The 24,383-nt window shown below is 41.6% G+C and overlaps 1 protein-coding gene across 1 annotated transcript in view; it reads right to left on the bottom strand.

The window, feature by feature from the left end:
• The window catches only part of LOC145358686 (uncharacterized), a 116,468-nt gene that overhangs the window by 72,835 nt on the left and 19,250 nt on the right, over positions 1-24,383 (bottom strand). The window contains exons 6-9 of the mRNA XM_080212908.1: positions 23,371-23,484; positions 21,277-21,420; positions 19,238-19,330; positions 15,836-16,039 (exon numbers count right to left, since the gene is read on the bottom strand). Coding sequence (XP_080069034.1) covers positions 15,836-16,039; positions 19,238-19,330; positions 21,277-21,420; positions 23,371-23,484 — 555 coding nt within the window. The remainder of the gene's footprint in view (positions 1-15,835; positions 16,040-19,237; positions 19,331-21,276; positions 21,421-23,370; positions 23,485-24,383) is intronic.

Below are 24,383 nucleotides of genomic sequence, written 5' to 3' on the forward strand. Positions count from 1 at the left end.
TTGTCAAAAGCATAGAAAATTGAAGGTGAGATGAATTTGACAGGCTTCTCAAAGAGCATTTGAAAAGCTAACAATATTGTGGCTCAGAGAAGACAACTTTCTAATGCGTAGTGACTCAGAAACCAATTCACTAAGGATGTTAAAGATGCCAAATGCTATTCCATAATAAACGATTCAACACCAGCTGTGAGTCATGTGAACCAATTAATATTAATTTTAAGATATGTGGCCAGCGATGGTAATGTAGAGTAATTTCTCTGTTTTGTCCAGTTACAATCCCACACTTCTGAACACCAGGAGACAAAAGCTTTGGAAATCATTGCAAATTTAGGTTTGGACATCAAAAATTGTCATGGGCAAAGCTTTGCTAACGCCACAAGTTTGGCCAGAAAATATCCAGCTCCACAAGCAAGACTGAACGACGCAAGCCGCATTATTTGTCTCATGTTCCAGTCATTCCTTGAATTTAATCTTCTATGCAGCTGCTGAACCATGTGAAGCTGCCATACATTTTTTTGACTTTGTTCAAAACTTGAATGCTTTTCATGCAACAGTGGAATATGCTATAATCACACTTGGTGCAGGCATATGGAAAACATTTGATAGTCAGAAGAATTTGTGACATCAAGGGGGTCTACTCGTGTAGATGTTATTTTGGCTTTGCGACTGAACTTTGTTGATAGAAGGGAATGCTTATCAGACGTAGCCACGTCAAATTCAGAGAAACAATATGTGGAAATTGAAATAAAACGTCTTATCAGAGAAAATTGAAAGGCAAGATATTGCAGTTTTCATTGTTTTGCGGAACCATTTACTTCAAAATCAATGCCATCAGTAAATTGTTGCAAAATTTTAATGCCACTTTATTGAATACGTCACAATTGTTAGCCTCAATTAGAAATTTAGTCATGGAAATTTGAAATTACTACATCAGTGGAAGTAGAAGCACAAACATTAGGAAGCATACAATAGAGTTACAGAGGTTTATAGCAGGAAAGCAGGCCCTTCAGTCCAACTTGTTCATGCTGCCATTTTTTTTAAACCACTAAGTTAGTCCCAATTGCCCGCATTTGGCCCATATCCCTCTATACCCATCTTACCTATGTAACTGTCTAAATGCTTTTTAAAAGACAAAATTGTACCTGTCTCTACTACTGCCTCTGACAGCTTGCTCCAGACACTCACTGCCCTCTGTGTAAAATAATTGCCCCTCTGGACTCTTTTGTATCTCTTCCCTCTCACCTTAAACCTATGCCCTCTAGTTTTAGACTCCCCTACCTTTGGGAGAAGATGTTGACTATCTAGCTGATCCATGCCCCTCATTATTTTATGGACCTCTACAAGGTCACCCCAAGCCTCCTACGCTGCAGGGAAAAAAGTCCCAGTCTATCCAGCCTCTCCTTATAACTCAAACCATCAAGTCCCAGTAGCATCCTAGTAAATCTTCTCTGCATTCTTTCTAGTTTAATATCCTTTCTATAATAGGGCCACCAGAATTATACATACTATTCCAAGTGTAACCATAGCAATGTCTTGTACAACTTCAGCAAGACATCCCACCTCCTGTATTCAATGTTCTAACCAATGAAACCAAGCATGTTGAATGCTTTCTTCACCATCCTGTCCACCTGTGACTCTATTTTCAAGGAGCTATGAACCTGTGCCACTAGATCTTGTTGTTCTATAACTCATTCCAATGCCCTACCATTAACTGAGCAAGTCCTATCTTGGTTTGATCTACCAAAATGCATCACCTCGCATTTATCTAAATTAACTCCACCTGCCATTCATCAGCCATTGATCCAATTAATCAAGATCCCTTTGCAATCCTAGATGACCTTCTTCGCAGTCCACTATGCCATCAATCTTGTTGTCATCTGCAAACTTACTAACCGTGCCTCCTAAATTCTCATCCAAATCATTAATACAAATGACAAATAACAATGGACCTAGCACTGATCCCTGAGGCACACTGATGGTCACAGCTCTCCACTTTGAAAAACAACCCTCTACAATCACCCTCTGTCTTCTGTCATCAAGCCAATTTTGTATCCATTTGGCCACCTCACCTGGGATCCTGTGAGACTTAACCTTATGCAACAACCTACCATTGGTACCTTGTCAATGGCCTTGCTAAAGTCCATTTAGCCATCAATTGCACTGCCCTCATCTACCTTCTTAATTACCCCTTCAAAAAATTCAATCAAATTTGTGAGACGTGATTTTCCACTCACAAAGCCATACTGCTGTCCCTAATCAGTTCTTGACTCTCTAAATGCCTGGAGATCCTCTCAGAATACCTTCTAACAACTTACCCATTACATATGTTAAGCTCACTGGCCTGTAATTCCTAGGCTTTTCCCTGCAGCCCTTCTTAAACAAAGGCACAACATTTGCCACCCTCCAATCTTGAGGCACCTCAACTGTGGCTGTTGGTAATTCAAATATCTCTGCTAGAAATTTCTTCCCTAGCCTCCCACAATGTCCTGGGATAAATTTCATCAGGTCCCAGGGATTTATCTTCCTGATGTATTCTTAAGACTTTTTTTTTTATTTATTCTTTACCCAGAGGGTGGTGAGGGATTGGAATGCCCTGCCTGCTGCGGTTGTAAATGCGCCTAGTTTGGGGGCGTTTAAGAGATCCGTGGATAGGTTTATGGATGAAAAGGGATTGGTTTAGGTTAGTGGGTCATTGTTTTTTAACTGGTCGGCGCAACATCGTGGGCCGAAGGGCCTGTTCTGCGCTGTAATGTTCTATGTTCTATGTTCTTGCATCTCCTTCTCTGTAAAATGTACATTGCTCAAGACATCACTAATTATTTCCCCAAGTTCCCTAACATCCATGCCTTTCTCAACAGTAAATACTGATGAGAAATATTAGTTTGGGATCGCAGCCATCTCTTGTGGATCCGCACATAGATTACCTTGTTAATCCTTAACAGGCCCTACTCTCTACATGGTTACTCTTTTTGCCCTTTATGTATTTGTAGAAGCTTTTTGAATTCTCCTTTGCCTTATCTGCCATAGCAATCTTGTGTCCCCTTTTTGCCCTCCTGATATCTCTCTCAACTCTACTCCATAGCCTCATCCACTTCATCCCAGTTGCCTATGCATGTCTGTGTCTCCTTCTTCTTCTTGACTAGGGCCTCAATATCCCAAGTCATCCAGGGTTCCTTACTTGTACCAGTCTTGCCCTTCACTCTAAAAGAAACGTGCTTACCATGAACCCTGGTTAACACAATTTTGAAAGCCTTCCGCTTACTAGATGACCCTTTGCCCGCCAACAAACTCCACCAATCAACTTTTGAAAGTTCCTTCAGGGATTTGGATACTCCGAAGAATGAAAATAGACGGGTGACAGTGAGAGGGGCTGGGAGGAAGCAGCCAGTGCGGGGATCCCCTGTGGTCGTTCCTCTCAGCAACAAGTATACCGCATTGGATACTGTTGAAGGTGACAACCTACCAGTGGTAAGCCAGGGTGACCGGATCTCCAGCACTGAATCTGTCCCTGTGCCTCAGAAGGGAAGGGGGAAAAGCAGGAGAGCAATAGTAATTGGGGACGCGATGGTTAGAGGAACAGATAGGAGGTTCACGGATCATTTGAGCCAAGGGGCCATGGACTTAAGGTGAGGGGGGAGAGGTATAACACAGATATTAGAGGGAGGTTTTTCACACAGAGGGTAGTGGGGGTATGGAATGCTCTGCCAGGTAAGGTGGTAGAGGCAAACACGCTAGAGTCGTTTAAGAGTAACTTAGATAGGCACATGAGTGGATTGGAGATGGGTGGATATAGGAGATTGTTTTAAATAAGGGTCATTAGCATTGGGGCATCCTTGCTAAGGCAAATGGATATGGTACAATAATAATGTTTTTTTTTCATTCACAGGTTTTAAGTTGGTCCGCCTTGTGTCCAACGAGGGGCATACATGCGATGGGTCGTACTTGGGCTGCTCTTGGTTGTTTGAGATTGGCCTAGTGCTTCATGTCGTTAATGTGTGCTTAAACTGGACCAGATACTGGGCAACACGACAGCTCAGTGACTATCACTGCTAGCTGTGCAGACACATGGATTTGGGCTGGTGTCTGTGGGAGTTTGCGCATTCCCCCCGTGCTTGCGTGGGTTTTCTCTGGGTACTCCGGTTTCCTCCCACACCCCAAAGATGTGCTATTAGGCTGATTGGCAGTAATAAATTGTCCCTAAATTAGTTCCCCTCAATGTGGATGGCCATAAAACAGTAGGTAAGGGTCATGGGTGGAGGGGGGGACTGGTAGTGTTAAAATGGCGGCACGGGCTTATTGGGCCAAAGGGCCTGTTTCCCGGGCTGTTTTGTTCTTTGTCTTTGTTCCTCATGGCTGATCTCCTTAAGCTTATACTGCTCCTGGCATTAAATATATGTTATTTGTTCATATATTACATGCTTTAACTCTCATTTTTATATAGACAGATAGTTTAATGTGGCTGTTATTTTGTAGACTTTGCAAATCTTACCTATTTGTGTTAGTTGGACATCGCTACACAGATGGTAGCTTACTATACCAGCTTTTGACAGCTGCTGATGGCAGATTGCGATACCGGCTTTTAACAGGAAGAGTCCTTCTGGGACAGCTGCGATCGCACAAGTAACTTCAAAGACAGGGATGCTGGTACTGCTGCAGAGGGGTTTTGAATCATGACCAGATTGAAGACTGTGTCATTATGCAGGACCGTAATTCCTGATTAAATCTGGGGCTGAATCACAACCAAGGAAGGAAGAACTGGAGGTCTAGAAGGAATTCTAGACTTTGAATCGTGATTGACATTAAGACTCATGATGTATAAATGCCCACTTGTGTTTGTGTTCTATGAGAAATCTGGTAGTCCCTGCTTCTCCCAAAGCTCTTGAATGAACACCAGAGCTTTGAAATAAAAACCACTGTACTTTGACTCACTAACAGTCTCAGAGGCATTATTTTACCTACAACATTATTGCTTTGAAACCAAGGAAGCAGTTGCCCAGTGAGGACATTACGGACTTTATTGTGGCTTTGAAAATGCTGCCCATCCATTGTAATTTTGGAGATTTTCAAGCAAGAGTGTTGTGGAACATACGTGTGTGTGGTTTAAAAAGTGGACGCATTTGCAGTAAGTTGCTGACGTTGCCAAAGTTAATTTTCAACCAGAGGCAGACTTACACTTTAAGAGCCCTACATTCTGCCTCCATGATGAGGCACCTGTGACATCGTGCTCTGCCTTCGGTGATATCAAACCTTGCACATCACTGATGTGAAATCTCACTCAAAATTATATCAAGATCCGTCCTGAATGACATCAAACCCTGCCTCAAATAACATCATTGCCCTTTTGACCCGGCTCACCCTCAACTCACATGATGCAAACCATACAGATATAAAAAAAGTACACAAATCACTGCCTTTGAACTGATGAAAACACACCTGTAATTGATGAATTCAAATCCTTAATGCAAGACACATATAGCCATAAAAGTACTAGCACACAAATCACTGCTTCAATGCTTTGTAATTTATGGAAACAAGCCCGTAATTGACGAATTCAAATCCTTAATGCAAGCCACAAAAATACAAAGAAACACTTAATAAATCACTACTTAACTCTTTAGTGCTTTTTGACTGATGAAAACAAGCTTATAATTGATAATTGAAATCCAAACCTACCTGTTGTCAACATGACAATAGAGATGGTCAATATTGCAATCTATATGTCTTGAGGTGAGCAAACATGGAACGAGATTGAGAAATCAGCTGATGATATCACTCTGGCACAACACAGGCTGGTGTCAGACAGGACGAGGCAGAGAAAGTACAGTGCAGGAGCTCCAATCGATGGAGCCCAGTGAGTGCAAGTCCAATATCAGGACTTGCTGACAGTGGGCTGGCAGGATTTCATTCTTTGTCCAGAAGAGAGTTTAACATAGAACATTACAGCGCAGTACAGGCCCTTCGGCCCTCAATGTTGCGCTGACCTGTGAAACCAATCTAAAGCCCATCTAACCTACACTATTCCAATATCACCCATATGTTTATCCAATGACCATTTAAATGCCCTTAACGTTGGTGAATCCACTACTGTTGCAGGCAGGGCATTCCACGTTGTTACTACTCTCTGAGTAAAGAAAGCCAGTACTGAGAGTGATGGGGGATGAAGGTTACTCACTAGTTGTAACTGTCCACATGTGTCAGCCATGATATTAGATAAGCAGATGATGATCCCATTTGGAAAATAGAATTTAAACAAGAGAATAAGGAGAAGGGATATATTTTTAAAGATCTTCTTGTTTCATCAGTTGTTTGCAATCCATGGCAATTTAGATTTTCTTCTGCACTTTTTCTTCACAAAATCATCACTATCATCCATACATTGCAGATAATGTTTAAACTATTTTCGATAAGCATTTGTGACATATTGTAAAAAGATATTTTTAGATCATTTCTACATTTGGAATGAGAAATACCTCCTGAATATATTCAACAAATTTTTCTCCATCCAATCCCTTAATACTAAGACAGTCAATATTGGGAAAGTTAAAGTCCCCCACTATTACCACTCTCAGGGACAGAGGAGGGGAACTATGCTTGGAGCCTGGGGGAATGGGGGAGATCCTGAATGAATACTTTGCGTCGGTATTCACGCAGGAGAGGGGCCTGATGTCTGGTGCTGTGCTTGAGGAGTTTGAGGATCCGTTGAGGGATATAGTCATCACGAGGGAAGAGGTGTTGGGACTTTTAGACAGTATAAAGACGGATAAATCTCCGGGGCCTGATGGCATCTATCCCAGGCTGCTAAGGGAGGTGAGGGATGAAATTGCTGGGCCTCTGACGCAAATCTTTGTCTCTTCTTTGGACACAGGTGAGGTCCCAAAGGATTGGCGCATTGCAAATGTAGTACCGTTGTTTAAGAAGGGTCAGAGGGATAACCCAGGGAATTATAGGCCGGTGAGCTTGACTTCAGTTATAGGCAAGCTAATGGAGAGGATCCTCAAGGATAGGATGTATGAACATCTGGAGCGCTGCAATCTGATCAGGGATACGCAGCATGGCTTCGTTACAGGGAGGTTGTGCCTTACGAATCTAGTGGAATTTTTTGAAGAGGTGACAAAAACGGTTGACGAAGGACAAGCCGTTGATGTCGTCTATATGGATTTCAGTAAGGCGTTTGACAAGGTCCCTCATGGTAGGCTGATAGAAAAGGTGAAGGCTCATGGGATACAAGGCCAGGTATGTAGATGGGTGGAGAACTGGCTTGGGAGGAGGAGACAGCGAGTAGTAGTGGAAGGCTCCTTTTCCAATTGGAGGCCTGTCACCAGTGGTGTGCCGCAGGGCTCGGTACTTGGACCTCTTCTATTTGTGGTATATATTAACGACTTGGAAGAGGGGGTAGGTGGTGTGATCAGCAAATTTGCTGATGACACTAAGATGGTTGGATTGGCGGGTAGTGAGGAGCAGTGCCTGGCAATGCAACAGGACATAGACAGGCTGGTAGATTGGGCAGATAGATGGCAAATGGAATTTAATCCGGAGAAATGCGAGGTGATGCACTTTGGCCGGAATAATGTGGAGGGGAGTTATACGATAAAAGGTAGAACTATCCGGAGTATAGATACGCAGAGAGACCTGGGGGTGCAAGTGCACAAGTCCCTGAAGGTGTCGGTGCAGGTGCAGAATGTGATGAGGAAAGCGTATGGTATGTTAGCCTTCATAGGAAGAGGTATAGAATATAAGAGTAGGAGTCTGATGTTGCAGTTGTATAGAACGTTGGTTAGGCCTCACTTGGAGTACTGCGTCCAGTTCTGGTCGCCGTACTACCGGAAGGATGTAGAGATCCTGGAGAGAGTGCAGAGGAGATTTACCAGGATGTTGCCTGGTATGGAAGGGCTGTCTTACAAGGAAAGATTGAATGAACTTGGGCTGTTTTCCCTTGAGAGACGTCGGCTGAGGGGGGATCTAATAGAGGTTTATAAGATTATGAAGGGGATAGATAGAGTAAATGGTGGTAAGCTTTTTCCGCTATTAGAAATGGATAGAACGAGGGGTCACGGGCTTAGGGTGAGGGGGGCTAGGTATAAGACAAATATTAGAGGGCAGTTTTTCACGCAAAGGGTAGTGGGGGTGTGGAATGCACTGCCGAGTAAGGTGGTGGAAGCAGGCACGCTAGGGTTGTTTAAGAGTCACTTAGACAGCCATATGAGCGGGCTACATATAGGGGGATATAGTAGGCCTTACTAAACATTGTAGGCTTGGGAATACGTTTTGCCTCAGGGATGTTAGTCTTTGCCTGTTTAATAATGAATTTTTTTGTCTCCACAGGCATTTAAGTCCAGCAAGGGGCATGCATGCGGCAGGTTGTAGTGGGCTGCTCTTGGACGATGCTTCGGGAGTTGCCTATTGCTTCATGTCGTTAGTGTGCTTAAACTGGACCATCTCGAGGGCAACATGACAGCTCAGAGACTATCTCTGTTGCTGTGCGGACACATGGATTTGGGCCTGTGTCTGTGGGAGTTTGCACGTTCTCCCCGTGGTTGCGTGGGTTTCCTCTGGGTGCTCCGGTTTCCTCCCACATCCCCCAAAGATGTGCTTTTAGGCTGATTGATTGGGTACTAAATTGTCCCTAAATTGGACCTCCCTGATCCTCGCACGTTAGGTGTAGACTAAAATCATGAATAGGTCACAGACAGTGGGACGGCGGCACGGGCTCGTTGGGCCGAAGGGCCTGTTTCCCGTGCTGTGTTGTTCTTTGTTCTTTGTTCTATTTTACTTGGAGCTACCTGTAATCTCCTGATATTTGCTGCTCAATTTCCCGATGACTCTTAGGAGGCCTATAGTACAGTCCTATCAAAGCTCTCCCACAAACAAATCAAACACTTGGCCTGGTTCATTACCCAGTACCAAGTCCAGAGTGGCCCCACCTCTTGTCAGCTTATCCACATATTCTGTCAGGAAACCCTCCTGCACACACTGTGCAAAAAGTGTCCCATCTGAACTATTTGACCTATAAAGGTTCCAATCAATATTTGGAATATTTAAAGTCACCCATGATAACTACCCTGTGACCTCCACACCTATCCATAATCTGCTTTGCCATTTCCTCCTCCACATCTCTATTACTATTTGGGGGCCTATAGAAAACTCCTAACAACGTAACTGATCCATTCTTATTTCTAACTTCAGCCCATATTACCTCAGTAGGCAGATCCCCCTCGAAATGCCTTTCAGCAGCCGTTAAACTATCCTTGATTAACAATGTTACTCCTCCACCTCTTTTACTGCCTTCCCCACTCTTACTGAAACATCTATACCCCGGAACTGCCAACAACCATTTCTGTCCCTGTTCTACCCATGTCTCCGTAGCGGCCACAACATCATAGTCCCAAGTACCAATCCACGCTCCAAGTTCACCTACCTTATTCCTGATGCTCCTTGCATTGAAGTAGATACACTTCAACCCACCATCCTGTCTGCCTGTAGACTCCTGCGACCTTCCTCAGTACCGCACGACCCTCAACACTGGCTTTTGGACTACAGCTCATTTTCCCACCCCCCCTGACAAATTAGTTTAAACTGCCTCAGAAGAGCTGTAGCAAATTTCCCTCCCAGGATATTGCTGCCCCTCTAGTTCAGGTGCAAACTGTCCTGGTCCCACCTTCCCCAGAATGTGCTTCAATTATCCAAGTAAATGAAACCCTCCCTCCTACACCATCCCTGCAGCCACATCTCTCCCTGTTCCTCAACTCACTAGCACATGGCACCGACAATAAACCACGATGACAACGTGCTTTGTCCTGGCTCTCAGCTTCCATCCTAGCACCCTAAATTCCTGTTTTAAATCCCCATCCCTTCTCCGACCTACGTTGTTCGTACCAATGTGCACCATGACCTGCAACCGATCCTCCTTCCTCTTAAAGATCTTGAAAACACGGTCCGAGACATCACGGACTCTTGCACCCGGGAGGCAACATACCATCCGTGAGTCTAAAAATAAAAAAAAATCTAAAAATATCTTTTTACAATATGTCACAAATGCTTATCGAAAATAGTTTAAACATTATCTGCAATGTATGGATGATAGTGATGATTTTGTGAAGAAAAAGTGCAGAAGAAAATCTAAATTGCCATGGATTGCAAACAACTGATGAAACAAGAAGATCTTTAAAAATATATCCCTTCTCCTTATTCTCTTGTTTAAATTCTATTTTCCAAATGGGATCATCATCTGCTTATCTAATATCATGGCTGACACATGTGGACAGTTACAACTAGTGAGTAACCTTCATCCCCCATCACTCTCAGTACTGGCTTTCTTTACTCAGAGAGTAGTAACAACATGGAATGCCCTGCCTGCAACAGTAGTGGATTCACCAACGTTAAGGGCATTTAAATGGTCATTGGATAAACATATGGGTGATATTGGAATAGTGTAGGTTAGATGGGCTTTAGATTGGTTTCACAGGTCGGCGCAACATTGAGGGCCGAAGGGCCTGTACTGCGCTGTAATGTTCTATGTTAAACTCTCTTCTGGACAAAGAATGAAATCCTGCCAGCCCACTGTCAGCAAGTCCTGATATTGGACTTGCACTCACTGGGCTCCATCAATTGGAGCTCCTGCACTGTACTTTCTCTGCCTCGTCCTGTCTGACACCAGCCTGTGTTGTGCCAGAGTGATATCATCAGCTGATTTCTCAATCTCGTTCCATGTTTGCTCACCTCAAGACATATAGATTGCAATATTGACCATCTCTATTGTCATGTTGACAACAGGTAGGTTTGGATTTCAATTATCAATTATAAGCTTGTTTTCATCAGTCAAAAAGCACTAAAGAGTTAAGTAGTGATTTATTAAGTGTTTCTTTGTATTTTTGTGGCTTGCATTAAGGATTTGAATTCGTCAATTACGGGCTTGTTTCCATAAATTACAAAGCATTGAAGCAGTGATTTGTGTGCTAGTACTTTTATGGCTATATGTGTCTTGCATTAAGGATTTGAATTCATCAATTACAGGTGTGTTTTCATCAGTTCAAAGGCAGTGATTTGTGTACTTTTTTTATATCTGTATGGTTTGCATCATGTGAGTTGAGGGTGGGCCGGGTCAAAAGGGCAATGATGTTATTTGAGGCAGGGTTTGATGTCATTCAGGACGGATCTTGATATAATTTTGAGTGAGATTTCACATCAGTGATGTGCAAGGTTTGATATCACCGAAGGCAGAGCACGATGTCACAGGTGCCTCATCATGGAGGCAGAATGTAGGGCTCTTAAAGTGTAAGTCTGCCTCTGGTTGAAAATTAACTCTGGCAACGTCAGCAACTTACTGCAAATGCGTCCACTTTTTAAACCACACACACGTATGTTCCACAACACTCTTGCTTGAAAATCTCCAAAATTACAATGGATGGGCAGCATTTTCAAAGCCACAATAAAGTCCGTAATGTCCTCACTGGGCAACCGCTTCCTTGGTTTCAAAGCAATAATGTTGTAGGTAAAATAATGCCTCTGAGACTGTTAGTGAGTCAAAGTACAGTGGTTTTTATTTCAAAGCTCTGGTGTTCACTCAAGAGCTTTGGGAGAAGCAGGGACTACCAGACTTCTCATAGAACACAAACACAAGTGGGCATTTATACATCATGAGTCTTAATGTCAATCACGATTCAAAGTCTAGAATTCCTTCTAGACCTCCAGTTCTTCCTTCCTTGGTTGTGATTCAGCCCCAGATTTAATCAGGAATTACGGTCCTGCATAATGACACAGTCTTCAATCTGGTCATGATTCAAAACCCCTCTGCAGCAGTACCAGCATCCCTGTCTTTGAAGTTACTTGTGCGATCGCAGCTGTCCCAGAAGGACTCTTCCTGTTAAAAGCCGGTATCGCGATCTGCCATCAGCAGCTGTCAAAAGCTGGTATAGTAAGCTACCATCTGTGTAGCGATGTCCAACTAACACAAATAGGTAAGATTTGCAAAGTCTACAAAATAACAGCCACATTAAACTATCTGTCTATATAAAAATGAAAGTTAAAGCATGTAATATATGAACAAATAACATATATTTAATGCCAGGAGCAGTATAAGCTTAAGGAGATCAGCCATGAGGAACAAAGACAAAGAACAAAACAGCCCGGGAAACAGGCCCTTTGGCCCAATAAGCCCGTGCCGCCATTTTAACACTACCAGTCCCCCCCTCCACCCATGACCCTTACCTACTGTTTTATGGCCATCCACATTGAGGGAAACTAATTTAGGGACAATTTATTACTGCCAATCAGCCTAATAGCACATCTTTGGGGTGTGGGAGGAAACCGGAGTACCCAGAGAAAACCCACGCAAGCACGGGGGGAATGCGCAAACTCCCACAGACACCAGCCCAAATCCATGTGTCTGCACAGCTAGCAGTGATAGTCACTGAGCTGTCGTGTTGCCCAGTATCTGGTCCAGTTTAAGCACACATTAACGACATGAAGCACTAGGCCAATCTCAAACAACCAAGAGCAGCCCAAGTACGACCCATCGCATGTATGCCCCTCATTGGACACAAGGCAGACCAACTTAAAACCTGTGAATGAAAAAAAAACATTATTATTGTACCATATCCACTTGCCTTAGCAAGGATGCCCCAATGCTAATGACCCTTATTTAAAACAATCTCCTATATCCACCCATCTCCAATCCACTCATGTGCCTATCTAAGTTACTCTTAAATGACTCTAGCGTGTTTGCCTCTACCACCTTACCTGGCAGAGCATTCCATACCCCCACTACCCTCTGTGTGAAAAACCTCCCTCTAATATCTGTGTTATACCTCTCCCCCCTCACCTTAAGTCCATGGCCCCTTGTCCTATGTGTCTCTATCATAGGAAATAGCTTACCTCTGTTTATCTATACCCTTCATAGATATACCCTTCATAGATATGAAGGGTATATGGGTTATGTTTGTGACATATTCTAGGTACAAAATCCATTAACCCTTTCTCTCCTTCAAATAACTTTCCGCAATCTCCAACGGCTTATACAAAATGTCTGACAGTGTCGTTCCTTTTGGCTTAGCAGGGTTGAGCAAATTCTTGAGCATCTCATACACTTCTGAGTCTGCTTCCTTCAAAAATGTAGCCCCTTTTCTTTCCCCACAGTCTGATTAACAGCTGAATTACTAGAATTTTTGAGATATTACTGGCAGTGAAAAACACCTGAAGCCACCCCACTCTAAGCTCCTAATTGCCCAAAAATAGCTGATGAAGCCGTCATCTTCGCCAGTCAATCCACCCACATACCCCAACAGATATTTCTCAAAGACCAGATTTTTAAGCTTATTTCTCAGCAAAAAAAAACCCTAACGGTGCCTCTGCTTGTTTGCTGGTAGCTTCACCAACTCAGCTCGGAAAATCAACAATCCCTTGCTCATCTCCAGAATGAGATACCGCGGCAGGACAAAAACACTGATGTGCACACACATACACAGAGTTTCTCTTCATAGATGCTGCCTGACCTGCTAAGTATTTCCAGCATTTTTTATCATCAATATCTGGTAAAAGTTAATATTTAATCAAAAACCAAAACCATCTCTTCTTGCTTACTATCAATGCAACCTTTTAAACACAACTCCTGGCTGCCACATCCCATTGAAGTTTGGTGAATTTCCAATCTGGAGTTCAGTTGCTCATTTCTGTTAAGTCTTCCTTCTTTTATGCCTTCATCAGTTTGAGGCTCTGATGGTCTTCCAGCTGCTTTCAGTCAAAGGTGTTGAGTTTCTTTCCCCACAAACCAGCACCTCACCAGTTCCTGACATATGCCAAGGTTTAGTAGGTAATGTTCATGCTCCTATGGCAGAAGTTTGTGGGTCCAAGTCCAACTTGAGATTTGTGCACAAAATCTAGGCCAACACTTCAACACATAACTTAGGAGTACTGCACTGTCAGAGACGCAGTTTTTCAGCTTAAATTTAAACCGACACCCATCTGTCCCTTTTGTGTGTCAAAAGTCCTGATGCATTATCCAGTGCATCCTAGCCAATATTTATATCTCAATAAAGATCTTAATTATTTATTTATTGCTATAATTTGGCTGCCATGTTTTCTATATTACAACACCAATTGTATTTCAAGAATGCTTCCCTCACTATATAGCTCTCTGGGACATCCTGAGGTCATGAAAAGGTGAGGTATGGGGAAGATGTGGAATTGAAAATAAACATGACTTGAGTTATTTTAAAGGATAGAAGAGATATGGAACCCATTGCTCACTCTGCAAACCCCCCCACCCCAAAGACAGGACTTTGTGAGAATTGGCAACCCTCCCAACAAAGTTCCAAAAAAAATGTAATTACTGTTCTCAATGGCCTACATTTAAAGTGCAAATGCGTGTTACTGCTTTGATTTGTATTTTCCTGCAATATACTGCTGCATGCATATAGGCTTATTGTGCAACTTCAGAACAGTGATTTCAAGGCATTAATTTTTGAAGTGGTGGTAGAACATTTCTTTGGTCTTAAACCTGTTGATGAAACAGGGAACAGCATTTCTTCATCTGGCCTGGAAGATCACACGAAAGGATTTTTAGTCATCCGAATTCCTACCCTCCACTGGTGATTGAAAGAAAATGAATACGCTATAGTCTCTTTGACAGATTTTTGTACAGGTTTATTTAAAACAAATGTTTGGTCTCTGGAAATACATTCAGATCCTACAAAATCAGTTAAAGACAAACTTTTTTGTTTAAAGGTACCAAAAATAATCAAAACCTCGGCTGAAAAGTGGGACATTGCCTCAGATTGCAATTATTTACACCAAGATTGGCCAATGGTTTGGGATGGAATCTTCCATCAGGTACTGATGTGAATGTAGTTTCAATGCGAAGGTTAATCTATTCATCAGCTTCTCTGCATCGAGAGCTTTTCTTCAAGTGCATGAGTTACAAAGCTATGCAATAATTGTGATAAATACCAAATAGGTTTTTAAGGATACTTTCATTGTTCTCTGATCCTTCCAATTCCTGCATTTCATTCGTGTAATAAATGTATAGCATTTATATCAATTATGCCAATTTACATACATTACAGGCTCTGTGACAAAACTAATATTGCCAATCATATGTGAAAACATGCAGCCACTGTTTTATCCTCAATCTCTTGTTAAATTTAGGAGGTATCATACTCTTCATTAATGTTGGGTCAGGAATGGGATCCACATCCAGTACAGTTCATGGTAATACATTCACCATGTCAGGTAGAGACATTCAGCAGCAGCAGCAGAGGAACTAAAATAATGATGAAGAATGTTTCAGGAGCTACCCTCAGGAACAAATTAGTATTTCTAGGTCCACAGCAAGAAATTCCCATCTACTATGGGGATTTTTCTCAACAGTGGAAATGACCAGAGGTTTAGATGTTCTGCTTTCCTGACAAATAAACAAAACAGAGCTGCCAACAGCTTTTTGTTTTAGGAGGTGATTGAGGGGAGAAATGACAAGTAACAGCCTCCCAATGAGCCAGATTTCACCCTAGTATGGTGTGAAGCAATAGGTTCTGGTGAATCACCTGCAACCACTGATAGGCTCTGTTAAGATACCAGTGGCACAATAAATTGATTCAATAAATTAATTCCTAATAGGGAGAACCCAGATCAAGTTTGACTGATTCTCCCAGGACAGCAACATGTGACATTGTACATCTCAAAAAGAAAACTCTAGTATGAAATCTGATAGGCCCAAGTTTGTAACAATAGCATTTGATATGCAGGAGATATTTCAATTAGGAACTCCAAGAGAAGACACTGGTGAAAGGATTAAATCGCAGAAAAACATTGATGATTGGGCATGACTGAAAATATACAGATTTCACAATTCATCTTTTGTTGCAGTTTTATCATCTGATGCATCATCCTCCTCCTCTTCATCTTTCTTTTCCTCTTCTTCCTCCTTCTCTTCATCTTCCTCATCTTCTTCATCATCATCATCATCCTCCTCATCTTTCTTTTTCGCTTCCTCAGCTATACGTTTGCTTTCTTCCTCATCCAGTTTTTCCTTCATCTTCTTCTCAGGGTCCTAAACAAAAGCATTAAAAGGACATTGGGTAACATATGAGTAGCGCTCATCCCTTCTCCACAACATCACTCCTACAGACTGTCTCCCCATTAACACAGAATTATTTAATTGAAGCAAGAATTTCAGATTGATATGCTTTGAAAGGAGTAAAATTCAGTACCGATTACAAAGTCAACAGAATATTCAAACAATAAGGATTTTTTTTCCAAGTGTGTGTCAGTGAAAGAAGCAGAGGGTAATTATGCAGTTTAAAGCTTGGCCAAGGTTTTGGTGTGGGTTCCAATTATGCCAATTATGGTGTGGGGATCAGGGTTCCAATTCCTTAAACCACGGAACATACAAACCAGCTGGACTTAACCTAAACAAAGATGGAGGAGGTGGGGATTAAGATGTTTGCGTGCACAATATATAGAAGGTAGGAATATGTCTAAAATTCGATGTGGGGTGATTGAGATAGGTGGAAGAGATCATTCAGACGGTTTGGAGGAAATCAAAAGCTTTGCCAACAAAAAAAACCAAACAGGTTCAATAAATTTAATGCTGGGTGAAAAACAAAAAAAAAATTTAGCAAATGGGAAAGGTTAAAGAGCTGTGGTTACACTAATGCAAAAATAACAAATAAAGCATGACCTGAAAGGCCCTTCAGGGGTAATGACTGAGACATTAGTATCAGAGACATAGTGGAATGGCTTCATTGGAAAAGGATATACATTTTTGGAAGAAATCAATCAGAAGAATATGGTGTGATAACATATATATAACTCCAATATCATGACACAAATGCAAACATATAGAAAAGAGCAGTAACACTTTGGGCAGAATTAATAGGTGCTGACAGAGAAGTTGCTGGTGGTATGCTATAGGCCCTTAGGGCAGAGCGAAAGCCTTGATCTGAAACTATGGAATGAGCTAAGGTGACAGAATTAACCAACCACAGAGTATAGATTTTAAATTGTCCAGAAGTTGACTGAGACAATAATGTCTTTACAACGAAAGCAGGGAAATCATTTTTAAGAGTGAATGGAAGACTTGTTTTATGACTCAGTTTGTTACAAAAAAAAACAAGGGAATAAAACATCTTGAATTTGATTATTTAAACCTCTAGCACAAAGGTGGATGAGACTACATCTTGTGAGATTTCTTCTGTCTGCTTGAAATTTAATGAACCAATTGGGCAAGATCCCATTACAATTGGAGATAACTTTCTTCACTGTCCACTATGCCACCAATCTTAGTATCATCTGCAAACTCACTAACCATGCCTCCTACATTCTCATCCAAATCATTAATATAAATGATAAATAACAGTGGACCCAGCACTGATCCCTGAGGCACACCGCTGGTCACAGGCCTCCAATTCTCTACACTTCGTATCCATTTAGATATTTCACCCTGGATCCTGTGAGATTTAACTTTATGCAACAACCTACCATGCAGTATCTTGTCAAAAGCCTTGCTAAAGTCCATGTAGACAACATCAACTGCACTGCCCTCATCTATCTTCTTGGTTACCTCTTCAAAAGCTCAGTTTTCCTTAGTTAGTGAACCAAATGGGTTTTAAGTTTGGTCCACGAGTTATATTTTAAGGCACCTAAATGAGGTAGATACAGGTTTAAAGGGGAATTATTTGTTTGATTGGGTGACCAGTCTAATTTCATTTAACAATTCCTGTGTTCCTACATCCCAGGCCTACTTCACAACCAAAGACAGATCCAAGCAAAGGGTAGTAGGTAAGATAAAAGGAAACCCTCAAATATTTTGTAAACATGAAAACTAAATGGTTGGTAAAAGGAGGTTGGGGCAATTTGGGACCAGGAAAGGAATTCTTCATATGGAAGCACAGGGCATGAATGAGGAAAGAATGGTGAAGAGAAATGTAAAGTACTCAGTGAAAAGGATTAATGTAAAGTTGCAGTAGAGAAAGAGGGAATAGAGATATGGGACAGGATAAAAATAAATAAGATTGGAGACGCTGAATATGTTACCATTAATTTTAACAAATCACCCAGTCCAGATAGAATGCATCCTAGGTTGCTGAAAGAAACTGGGTGGAGGTAGAAGAAGCTCTGATCACAATTTTTAATCCTCCTTGGATATGGGAGTAGTCCCAGAAAACTAAATTGAAAATGTTACCTACCTGTTTAAAAAAAAAGATAAACTCCAAGAACTATACACCCCCCCTCCCCCCCAATGCTGTCAATGGGATTTCCCACTGAAGCTACCCCATGCTGCCAGGAAACTCTCAGTGGGGGGTGTGCTGTTGGCAGGACCAGAAGATCCCACTGGTGGGAACAGCCAGAAAATCCCACCCTTGAAAAAGTAGAAGCTAAAGGCATTAAAGAAACAGGAGTAACTTTGCAATAGAGCAGAGCAGGCAATGAGGATAACTGATAGGTGTTTAAAATCATGGGGGGGTGGGGGGTTAAACAGAGTAAAAGTTTCTAATGGCTGAAGGATTGATGATCAGAAGGCTTTAAAGTGATAGGCCAGAAGTGACATGCAATGAGTAGCTGGGATTTGCAATGAGTTGCCTGGTAAGGTGGTGGATATAGATTCAACAGTAGCCTTCCAAAGAGAGTTGGATAAATATCAAGGAGAAACATATTAAAATGACTTGTGAAAAAAGCAGGGAAAGAGAACTATGTCTATGTCGAATTTGTCTATGATTGCAACAGCAACATTGAAATTGGGCTCAGCAATTCTAGGGGAGGTGCAGAAGGGGTGGGGGTAAAAATAACAGTGTTTTAAATCATTCCATATTGTCTCCAATTGGAAAGATGGCATATGAGAATCCGTTAAGAACAGGACCAAGCTCAGCTGACACACTTCATTCAGTCCTACTGGCTTTTGAATTTACACCATCATTAAATAAAAATACCAGACAGACAACCCAACAAAAGGAGAAAAGATCCAGATAAACAAAAGTCATTGCTTATAGTAATTAATACACTTGATAGTGTCAAGGCCTGTATTACGTTTTATCTTCCTTTCTTCCACCCCTATGATACAATCCAATTTATAAAGCAAATCGGGATATATTACTGGGTCTCTATCAATATTATTTAGCATGTTAAATATCGTAAGCACAAAATGAGTGTGTTTCACTTTAAGACAAAGTACTGCAGAACCAAAATATTAATACAATTAATTAACTGATTGTGAATTTGGGGTGGAATGGGGAAAAGACAACCACCTCACCTTGGTCTTTCCCCATGTCTTACTGCCAAACTCTTCTGCATATTTTTCATCATCGGTGATGAGAAAGTTGTCAAAAATAGTCCCAGATTTCACCTGTAAAACAATTAGGATAAAGTTCTTCAACTGGTTGCTTATTACCCTACACAACAAGTGTGCTATCTTCCTACAAAGCAATTTCAATAAACGTGTGGTAACAGTGTCACAAAGTGCTACATTGTGTCACTTTTCAAGGAGACATTGAAACCGTTTCAAATCAGGTAACCTAGAATTCAGCACTATACCCACAGCAACTATGAATATAAAATAACAATAAACCAGATAATGGATATCTGGCCTTCAAATCTATTAAAGAAACTGCAATTGGAAGCAACTCATCCAAACGACAGCATCTCAGACACTGCACCACCTCAGTACTTAAGTGTCAGATGAGATTATATGGTCAAGTCTCTGGATTGCGACTCAGGTGTTGGTGCCAGCACTAAGCCAAGGCTGACATCTTTAAGGGGGAAGATCAACAAGGCAGTGCTATCCTCACTGCTCTTGGCCACTGGAGTAAGCCCCGTTTGCAGAAAGTAAAAAGGTCAGTTTAGGAATAGCACAGTCCAAAATTAATCCAAACTTCAGCTCAGAATCATCGAGTGCACCAGTGAGTTTTTCTACCTCCTGGTTTAAGTCACAAGTAGATAGATTTCTGACCAGTCAGGGAATTAAGGGTTATGGGGAGCAGGCGGGTAAGTGGAACTGATGCACTATCAGATCAGCCATGATCTTATTGAATGGCGGGGCAGGCTCGAGGGGTTAGATGGCCTACTCCTGCTCCTACTTCTTATGTTCTTATGTACACCAATTCTTACCACCTGGGTAAAATTGTCAAAAATTTGACCATGTTGTGCCATAGGTTCACATCCATCAGGATTGGGCTGAGTCAGAGGACTCTTACATTTCATCTGGTGAGTTTTCTTTAAGCCAGTGCTAAAATATATTGCACCATTTAACACTGAAGCACTTTTCTGAATCTTCTGTGCAGACACACGCAAACTCAATTCCCCCCCCTCACACAATACCCACACATGGCTGAGGACACTGAAAGAAATAAAGAACTTAAAATTATACAGCAGCTTTCATGATCTCAGGGTCTCCAAACACCAATGAACTACTTTTGTTTTGAAACATGGTTGCTTCTATAATACAGATAACATAGCAGCCAATTGAAGTGAAGCCTAGTCCCACATACACAGCGATAAATGACCATATAATTAATGAAATAAAAGGTTTTGATGAGTGATAGATGTTGGCAAGGAGACTTCTCCAGCCCTCTTCAAATAGTGCCAAGAGATCTTTTACATCCACCTGAAAGGGCAGACAGGACCTCAAATTAACATTTCACCCAAAACAGTGCAGCACTCCCTTGGCACTACACTGAAATGAGAGACCAACCCCCCTAAATGTGTTAAAGTTTCTGCAGTGAAATTTAAACCCTCAATCTTGAGAATCAAGAGGTAACAGTGTTACTAGGTTAATAGCTGAAATCTTAAACAGTTTTATCCTTCTTCCTTACTTGAGAGGATAAACGTAACTGTAAAAACCTAAATTACAATACCAGCTGCCATTGCACAATCCTGGGATTTTTAGTTTATTTGGCTTACGTTGCATCTATCCAGCCATCAGGAGTGGTGGATTTAACGTAAACATCAGTAAAGACATCATCCTGAACCAGGGGAATTATAGAATCTGTATAAAATTTACATTCTGCTGAAAATTCCATTATAGCATCTCACTCCGTATCAGTATCACTGAGACTGTCAGCACTCAGTATTCAAACTGGAATGATGGAACGAGGATGCTAATGGGAGTTCCCTGTAACCTTCTGTCACACAGCCAAGATACTGAGATTGTGTGTTCCGCATTTCTGTAGATGTACTGCCAGAACAAAGGCCAGACCTGTTTTTTTTGAGGAGGTTTGCAATCCCAAGTACTCCCAATATAAAAATTGCCACAAACCGTACTAAAGCTGATCAGTATCACTGCCCATTACTGACCTGCCACAGGTCCAGTCCAATCACGCCAATATTCGGAAATCTGTAGATGTTAATGTCAGGAGCATATTCAGGATTGTCAATCTCTGGATGCACCCAGGCACCTTTGTAGTTGGGATTCTTTATTTGTTTTGGTTTCCATTCACCCTAGGTTTAAAAGAGAACATCCGATCTGCCAATGTTTAATGCAACATACAACATCCCAGGTCTGTAAAAGTAAGGTGTCAATACGTGTGTGAAACGGATTAAAAAGGGGGAACCACCCTTTTTAATTAATCAAAGTACTGTCAGATTCTGTTAGGTGCTATTCTACTTCCTAGGGCCGTGAAAAACAAAGATCCTTAACAAAAGTAGCGAAGCCTTTATACGGTTATATATATCCTACTTGAACCGACTATGATTAAAGATTTGGTTACAGGGATGAAGAGGGCAAGGCAATAAAACTCTACTTAACAATCCCAAAGAAACTGCATTCAACATGATTCAGACTTAAATATTTTATTCATAGCCAACAAAAATGGACATCTTATTTCTGATACGATCTTTCAGTTTTAGAGTTATGCTGTATAAGGTTAACAGCAGGATAAGACCTAGCCACTGTACAGGCTTATACTGTTACTGTATACAACTACACAATAGAGAAAGCGTTTAAAGTCCTAATGTGTGCCATTGTATTTGGGACGAATGGACATTAACCTCTGCTGCCTAACTTACAGCCAAGTACAGGCACCTGTGAACAGTTCTGGTCTCATTACAAAAAGGATATAAAGGCAGTGGAGAAGGAACATAGCAGAACTGCGTATTAGGCAAGACCAAACTGGCTAGGGCTCTTTTATTGAGAAAGAGGTATTAAAATTATGGACGGGTGTGACAAGGTAGACGTAGAGAAGACATTTCCATTGGTTGGGAGACCAATACTAGGGGCCATAAATAGAAGATCTTCATTAATAAATCCCTTCCCCATTTCCCTTCTTTTGCTGGCAGTAAATAAGACATACACAAGAAACTTCTTTACCCAGAAAGTGATTAGAAACATGGAATAGTGCAGCACAAGAGATCATTCAGTCCATCATCTCTTTCAAACGGCAATTCAATTATTCCCACTACTCCAATCTTTCTCCATATTCCTGACATTTTTTTCTCCAAGTATTTATCCAATTTGCTTCTGAATCTGTATCAGTCACCACAGGCAATATCCTAACCACTCATTACATAAAAACAAGTTTCTCCCCTCATATTACATCTGGTTCTTTTGCCAATTACCTTTACCTTGTGTCTACTAGTTATTCCCCTTCAACATCGGAAAGCCATTAAACTTGGTCTGTCTAAACTCTGTGATTTTAAGCAACTCTATCAAATCTCCCTGAAACTTCTTTTTAAGAAGCTTAAAAAACCCAGATTCTACCCTCACCCCTGAATCATACTCTTCTGTAACACCGCCCCCCCCCCCCCCCCCCCACCCTCCCCAAAGCCTGGTGCCCAGAATTGGGCACAATATTCGAGTGATTATCAAACTAACTTATTAATATGGGTTTATAAGAGGTTCTTGGCTTTTCTATCCTGTGCTTCTATTTAAAGGTAGTGGCAGTGGTGTTAATGGACTATTATTCAAGAGACCCAGGGCAAGATCTGAGGATTTGGGTTCAAAACCGACTAAGACAGATGGTGAAATTTGCATTCAATAAAAACCTGCAATTAAAAGTCGAATGATGACCATGAAACCAGCCAATTGCCATAAAACCCATCTTATTCACTAATGTCCTTTCCTTCAGAGAAGGGAATCTGCCCGCTTATCCAATCTGACGTACATGTCACTACAGATCCACAGCAATGTGGATGACTCTCAAATCAGAGAAAGGCAATAAATGCTGGCCCAGTTACCAAAGCCCACATCCCGTAAGTGAATTCAAAAAAAAAGCTTAGAATTCCATATGTTGAACTTGCTAACATCAAGTTGTTGAGGCAAAGAAGGGAAAACTAAATAATTACAACAAAAAGAAACTAATAGGGTTAAATGAGGATGGGAAAAGGCTCCTGTGGCACACAGACCAGTTGTGCTGTAAATTCTATGTAACACCAACAATTTGACTTCCATACCTTGTAGTCTGGATTTGGGATCATTGGAGGCTCCCACTCCCCATCCATTTCTTCATCCCAATCTTCTGGTTTTTTGGCATCTGGGTCTGGAATGTTCTCAGGTTTATCCCAATCCTGCATTTGTTAGTAGAGATGAAGAATGCTGTCATCATAGAGGTTTACAGCATGGAAACAGGCCCTTCGGCCCAACTTGTCCATACCGCCCTTTTTTAAGAACATAAGAAATAGGAGCAGGAGAAGACCATCTAGCCCTTTGAGCCTGCCCCGCCATTCAATAAGATCATGGCTGATCTGAAGTGGATCAATTCCACTTTCCCACCTGCTCCCCATAACCCTTAATTCCCTTATCTATCAGATATCTATCTACCTGAGACTTAAACATATTCAATGAGGTAGCCTCCACCACTTCAATGGGCAGAGAATTCCACAGATTCACCACCCTCAGAGAAGTAGTTCCTCAACTCTGTTCTAAACTGCATTCCCCCCCTCTTATTTTGAGGCTGTTCCCTCTAGTTCTGGTTTTAAAACCCCTCAGCTCATTCCAATTGCCTGCATTTGGCCCATATCCCTCTATACCCATTGTACCCATCTAAATGCTTTTTAAAAGACAATATTGTACCCATCTCCAGTACTCTCTCTGGCAGTTTGTTCTAGATACTCACCACCCTCTGAAAAAATTGCCCCTCTGGACACTTTTGTATCTCTCTCCTCTCACCTTGAACTTATGCCCTCTAGTTTTAGATTCCCCTAGCTTTGGGAAAAGATATTGACTATCTAGCTGATATGCACCCCTCGTTATTTTATAAACCTCTATAAAATCACCCCTTAGTCTCCTACGCTCCAGAGGAAAGAAGTACCAATCTATCCAGCCTCTCCTTACCAAGTCCTGGTAGCATCCTAATAAATCTTTTCTGCACTCTTTCTAGTTTAATAATATCCTTTCTATAATAGGGTGACCAGAATTGCACACAGTATTCCAAGTGTGGCCTCACCAATGTCTTGTACAACTTCAA

Source organism: Carcharhinus amblyrhynchos, chromosome 26, assembly GCF_965287045.1.
Source record: "Carcharhinus amblyrhynchos chromosome 26, sCarAmb.v2.hapA, whole genome shotgun sequence".
Taxonomy (NCBI): Eukaryota; Metazoa; Chordata; class Chondrichthyes; order Carcharhiniformes; family Carcharhinidae; genus Carcharhinus; species Carcharhinus amblyrhynchos.